Genomic DNA, 6,032 nt, shown 5'->3' on the forward strand with positions numbered 1-6,032 from the left:
GAAGGATCGGGGGAACAGTTAGGCTTCGATGGCCAGGCCAGGCTCAAGCTGTGTGTCACCGCATCCTGCGCCCAGGCCAACCCCGCGGGGACTGCACCCGACTTTCCCGCCCTCTGGCCCGGATGGCGGTTGGTGGCAGTTGGAGGCGGTTGGGACCGGCCTCATCAGGTTGGAACCGGTCTAGGCCCGGCCAGAAAAGGAGGGGGAGGGGGAGAAGGAGAAGAGGAGGGTTGGTTAGAGGCCGCCTCGCGCTCTCCCTGCGCGCGTGACTCACGCTAGCCGCTGACGTCAAGCGTGCGCGCGCGGCGGGGGGGCTCTACGTACGTGTAGTGCTGCGGTTTCTCGGGCTGCGCCTGCAGCACCTGGGCGGTGGCGGCCGGGGGCGCCGAGGAAGCCGCGGAGCCGCCAGGCCCGGGGCCCTTCGACATGGTCCTGTCTTCCTCCCTCTTCGCCGCTCCCCTTTTATTATTCAGTCTGCGCGGTCCGCGCCGAGGTCCGAGTGCGCCTGCGTCGCGCCATGAGAACGTGAAGCACCCCCGTGAAGCCAGACGGACTGCTGGGAGTTGTGGTCGGTTACGCCTTCCTCATCCTATCGTGGATGGGGATTTCCAACGAAGGAAAGGACCACAACTCCCAGGGATCCCGTGCGGCGACTGCCCCGGATGCTGAGATACCCAAAGTGGCTTCTGGGGATTGTAGTCCTGACCAGTCTCGATTTCTTGCTAGTGATTTTGAAACTGGAAGTGATCTTTCTCTCTGAACCAGAGCCCCCAAAAGCAGGAGGAGAGGCCAGGAGCAGGGTCTTGGCCGAGGACACCTGTGAAAGAGACTGTATAATAGGTTCCCTATATCCCAGAGCACTCTACGTGTGATAGTAGACAGGGCATCAATACTCAGTTCATTGAAAGGATGAATCATTGTGGTATTTAATGTTGTACATTATTAAGTAAAAAAAAAAAAATTCTTTCTATTCTAGACCATCGTCCTGAAAATTTTAGTCATCCGGAAAGTACCATTTTGGTCACCCCAACCAAAAAGAGAACTGGGAAGAAGAGTTCTCTTCTTGATTGAGATGATCTGGTTTCCTCTGAACAACTGCTTCATTCCAGCTTATTTTTTTCTTAATGTTTCATTGAGGCTCTTTTTTTTTTTTTAACAGCTTGTTGATTTCTACAGATTCTCACCCAGAGCCTTCTCCGTTGTGATAAATAAGTGATGAGCCCTTGTCTCGGACTCATCACCTCCCTGCTGAGAAGCAGGAGGCGCGTTTCAGCCTCAGTCTTCTGAAGTCAAGATTACCCCTCCTTTCAGGTGGCTCAGGAGAAATGTATTCTTCTTTTAGGCTAGTCTTTCTGAGTGAGGTGCGATATCGAATACCAAGTTGTAGTGGCAAGAAGCAAGCGCTAAAGTGTCCAGTTAGTTTAGAATCTTACGTTTCTGGTCTAAACAAATCAGTCAACAAACCTACTATGTCTTAGATACTATGCTAAACAACCAACTTTTCTTTTCAGGGACCCGATATCTGTCTGTGAAAGAGAGGAATCCTTCCTTTTGCTGATTAATAAATTCTTTAAAATAGAAAATGCTTGAAGTTCTTAATTTTGTTATAGTTTATACCCAAGTTAAATTCATTTATGATCTTAAGAAAGTATTACAGATAGTTTTTAATAATTGACGTTTAACTTGCTTTCCATCTTGAAGGTTTTACAGACATATTTTTATTGAATACTGAAAGGCTTATTTTTGCCATGTTTTTATTTGATGTGGTTTACATTTATCTTTTTTTACATTGAATATATAATTATTGTCATTAAGGGAACAAACATCCTTAATACCTTTATGCCTGCATTTATAACCCACCATAAACCCACAGGAGTTTCTACTTATTCCTGAGAGAACCCAAAACAGTTCAGAAGTTAAACCACTTGCCTACCCAGTTGAAAAACTTCAGTATCTTGCAGGAAGTCCATAGTTAACTTTATCTACTAAGGAATATTTGGGGATGGAATGTCCAAAAAGAACAAAACATGATGCTTTGCCTCCATTATTTTTTAATTCAAAGTATTTGTTAGTTACTTTACATATAAAAATGAGATTGCACTAGGTGGTCTTAAAAGGCCCTTCCAGATCTAAATTTGATTTGAGTGTAGTGACCCAAAGTCCCCAATCTAGTCCTTTTTTTTTTTTTGTTAAAGCAATTGGGGTTAAGTAACTTGCCCAAGGTTACACGGCCAGTTATTTTGTGTGGTTGTTAAGTATCTGGGGTCGGAACCGACTGGGTGACTTGGGGGATGGTGCTCTTACTCACTGCGCCACCTAGCAGCCCCTAGTCCTTTTCTTGACAGAAGGAAAAGCATGAGACCATTCCATTCAATTTGAAATTTGTTAACTGTATGCCATAAACTTTCAAAGCAGTGTTCCAAAGCTATTTAGATAGATCTATTGGTGCTGATATTTTCCAGATTCTCCCCCATTTTAATTTTTTTCTTTTTATTATGGACTTAACGAGCTTTAAACAAACTTGAATGAATATCTCAGTGTTCAAAGAACAGAAAAAGGACCATTACATATGAAATTGTGAACTTCCATTGTGTAGTTTTTCTTAAAGTGTATATTAAAAACATAATTGGTTAAATATGTTTTGTTTTTAAAGTGCATATTAAATTTAATACTATAGTAACAAAACTGTCCAGCTTGTTTGTGTTCCATTATGAATTTCCCTATGCTGTCTTCTATGTATTTTGCTAATTTTATTAACCTTCCTTTTCCTTTTTTTCATCCACCTTTTTGCAATCCACCAACTCTCCATCAGTCTCCTCTCCTCCAAATAGAAGCTCTCCCGTTTAACAAAATGATGTAGTCAAGCAAAATAAATTCACATATTGACCATGTCTGAAAATTTGTTTCATTCTGCACCTCTAGTTTATATCACCTTTCTGCCCAGAGGTAGAAAGCATTTACCTTTCTCATTTCCTATGTCACTTTTCCCTGTTTTTCTCCTCTTAAGGATATTAAAAAAAAAAAAAACACAGAGTGATAATCTGCCTCAAAAGGTTGCTTATATATGCAATACCTTGTGATAATTGTTTTTTAATTGGTTTCATAATTGATTAATTCCTTTCTAGTGACTAGCAGAACTGGAAGAAAAAAAATGACCAAAGCATTCCTACCATTAAAGGTATGGGAATAATAGCATGATTAAATCATCTAGAAAAAGCCTTGAACACAAAGGAGACCTTTTAACTCCAGAGGCCCAGTCCAACTCCAATTCCTTATCCACATAAAAAGGGATTGCTAAAGTATTTCTCCAGTTTCATCCCAAAGTGTTTTAACTATTGAGTCCAAAGAATCACAACTAACCCCCCAGATCTACCTTGTCTTATATGGACACTGAGACTAAGCAAATAAAGCTTTTCCTCCTCTCTGGATCTGACTGTGAATGAAGGAGAAATATCAACATGTCACTTGTTTCGAAACTGAAGCTTTGCTTATTCAACATTAATTTTTATTACATTCTGGGAGGCAGTGAGATGTAGTAGGGAACTGGCTTTTGGTGCCAGGAATCCCTGATTCCAAGTCCTGAGTTTGGCACATACTAGCATAGTGACCCTTCTAAAGCCACTTAACCTTGCTCTCAGTGCTTTAGGCAAACTCTTTAAGACTATGTAAATTGCAGAGAAGGTTTTGACCAGTTACTTGAGGAAGCTTCCTCTTCCTATAGTTCTCCTCACTAAGGAAATCTCAGGTTCATTCCCTATCCCTGTTATACCATAATTCCAGGTATGTTGTTTGAGGGTCTTTAGTAATTAAACATTTATTCTAGGATAAATGTGTAGGTAAGCGGAGAAGAATGGACTTCAAAAAAGGAGACTGGAGCTTGGGAGATTCTGATAATGGCAGTGATAGGTTTCTGCCACACCAAATAGTTGTAGGACCTTTTGTGTGTGTCAAAAGGTGAAATAATTCTGTGAATGTATGATAATTCTTCTTTGATTCCAGTTCACACTTAATTCTACTCATCCCATTTATTTTATTTTTGGAGGCAATTGGGGGTAAGTGATTTGCCCAGGGCCACCACATAGCTAGTAAGTTTCTGAGATGGATTTGACTTCAGGGCCAATGCTCTGTCCACTGTACCACCTAGCTGCCCCCTATCCCACTTATTTTAATATTTTTATTGAGCAGCAATGGGAAGCCCTGAACAGAAACTACAGATTAGAGCAGTCAGTGGTTCTGTTTCAGTTTCCTTGCCTGGCTGACTATAGGGGCATAGCTGTGTCACATTTTGGCATTTTGTACTGTAAGTCTTATTATTCTTAAGGAGGATTGAGTATCACAATTCACTCAAGATATTTATTTAGACAAAGGGAAGGACCAATAATGAATGTTTTTTTTTTCTTTGTCAAACAGTAAGCATTTAAGAACACACTGTATAATGTGCTAAACATTATGGTAGGCATTGGAGATATAAAGATTGAAAAGAAAATACTTATTTTCATGAAAGACCTTACATTTGAATAGGGAAAACCACATGTAAGTGTAACAGATCTACTGAACCAGGGGACTGGAGTATCCTCTTCTACTGAGGATATGAACTGACAAGTTTCAGTCCTAGGGGGAGTCTGAAGAACTCAGGAGAGGAGTCAGGCTTTTTCTCATTTGGTTCTGGCTAGGGCATAATTGGGCTCATTATCCTGCTAAAAGTCATCCTTTCTTCTATGAAGAGTTGTAACTACATTTAGTATTTCCTGCACCTCATCCCCTCTCAGACTTCTGAAAAATCCATCTTTCAAGGTCATAATCACCTGTGCTCAGGGAAAGATAACAAAGCAGAAGCTGCTGAGACCTTGAAAACTGGTCTTCAACTTACCTAAAATACATGCTCTTAGTGCCATAGCTGCCAGGGGGAGGAAATGAAGAAATCCTCCCCACCCCCATCATGAAAAGCCCAAAGGAAAGCTGTTGGAGTTTCAAACCATGCATTCAGAAAAGAATGAGAACAGAAGTCTATTGAGTGGGTGGCCCTTGCAGCTGCCTGTGGAGACCAACTAGAAACATTGCCTCTCTTAGGTTATAACTATCTTCCCTTTCCCCCCAGCAAAAGTGGCCAAGAGGCAGGCTCAATCCTCAGTGGGAAGTACCCTAGCCAGAATACACATCCCTGGAAGGGTTTGTGTACTAGAGAAGAAGCAGAGGAGGTTGATGGGTAATCCAGGCTTTGGGTGTGACAAGGCATGAGTGTCAAGAGAGGGTAGCATAAAGTTTAACTGCTTAACTACAGGGTAAGATTAGGATAGGAGAAAAGTGAAGCCAGAGCCAGGGTGATGGCCTGGGAGAACACTGACAGATGGAGGAGGAAGAACAGGTTTAGGAGGGGTGAGGCATAGGGAGATAAAACAGAAAAGGAAATGATAGTTGCATAGAGACATTTCAGAATTCTTGAAAATGAAAGTAGAACACTTGTGGATAGTGATGAGAGCAAGCATGTCCCCTTCCTGTGTCTGACTCAGATGAAGTCTTAAAGGAGTATAGGTTAGGGAGTTAAAAGAAACTAATGAATTGAATGTTTGAGAATAGGGCTCATGTTAATAATACCCTGTAGTATTGCTGCCAGGATTGACTTGGAGAGGAAGGCTGAACTAGGTACTGAACTCCTTGAGAAAGGAGAAACAATAACTTGTTCTCATGGATCTGGATAGGGTGACATCTGTATAGAGCTCACTCATCAAAAGAGGAGTGGTTGCTAAGAGACTACAACAGCAAAGGGAGACTGTGAAGTGTTATTGGGGAGGGTAAATAAAGTATTAAGGAGTTTTCCCACAACCTGATTACAAGGTATATAGAAGTTCTTCAATCAATCTGATGGGCATGACCATGAATGTGTTTGGCACAAAGGATCTTCTAGCGATTAGTTAAGAGCATCAGTTACTGAAGCTTGAGACTATATTAAAAAAAGTAAGCAGGGACAGTTAGGTGGCACAGTGAATAGAGCACCGGCCCTGGAGTCAGGAGAACCTGAGTTAAAATCCGGC

The 6,032-nt window shown here is 41.8% G+C and overlaps 1 protein-coding gene across 9 annotated transcripts in view; it reads right to left on the reverse strand.

Annotated features, from left to right (window-relative positions):
- The window catches only part of UNK (unk zinc finger), a 40,738-nt gene extending 39,243 nt beyond the window's left edge, over positions 1-1,495 (reverse strand). For 4 of the 9 annotated variants that reach the window (XM_069076372.1, XM_069076371.1, XM_069076370.1 and 1 more), the window contains exon 1: positions 325-1,495. In XM_069076372.1, the coding sequence (XP_068932473.1) occupies positions 325-428 (104 nt within the window). In that variant the 5' untranslated portion in view covers positions 429-1,495. The remainder of the gene's footprint in view (positions 1-324) is intronic. The other 5 variants (XM_069076374.1, XM_069076373.1, XM_069076375.1 and 2 more) reach the window with 4 other exon arrangements.
- Between the last annotated feature and the right edge of the window lie 4,537 nt (positions 1,496-6,032).

The sequence above is a fragment of the Petaurus breviceps genome, unplaced genomic scaffold (genome assembly GCF_028583685.1).
Source record: "Petaurus breviceps papuanus isolate PSGF00001 unplaced genomic scaffold, PetGlider_PUasm1.0 90925, whole genome shotgun sequence".
Taxonomy (NCBI): Eukaryota; Metazoa; Chordata; class Mammalia; order Diprotodontia; family Petauridae; genus Petaurus; species Petaurus breviceps.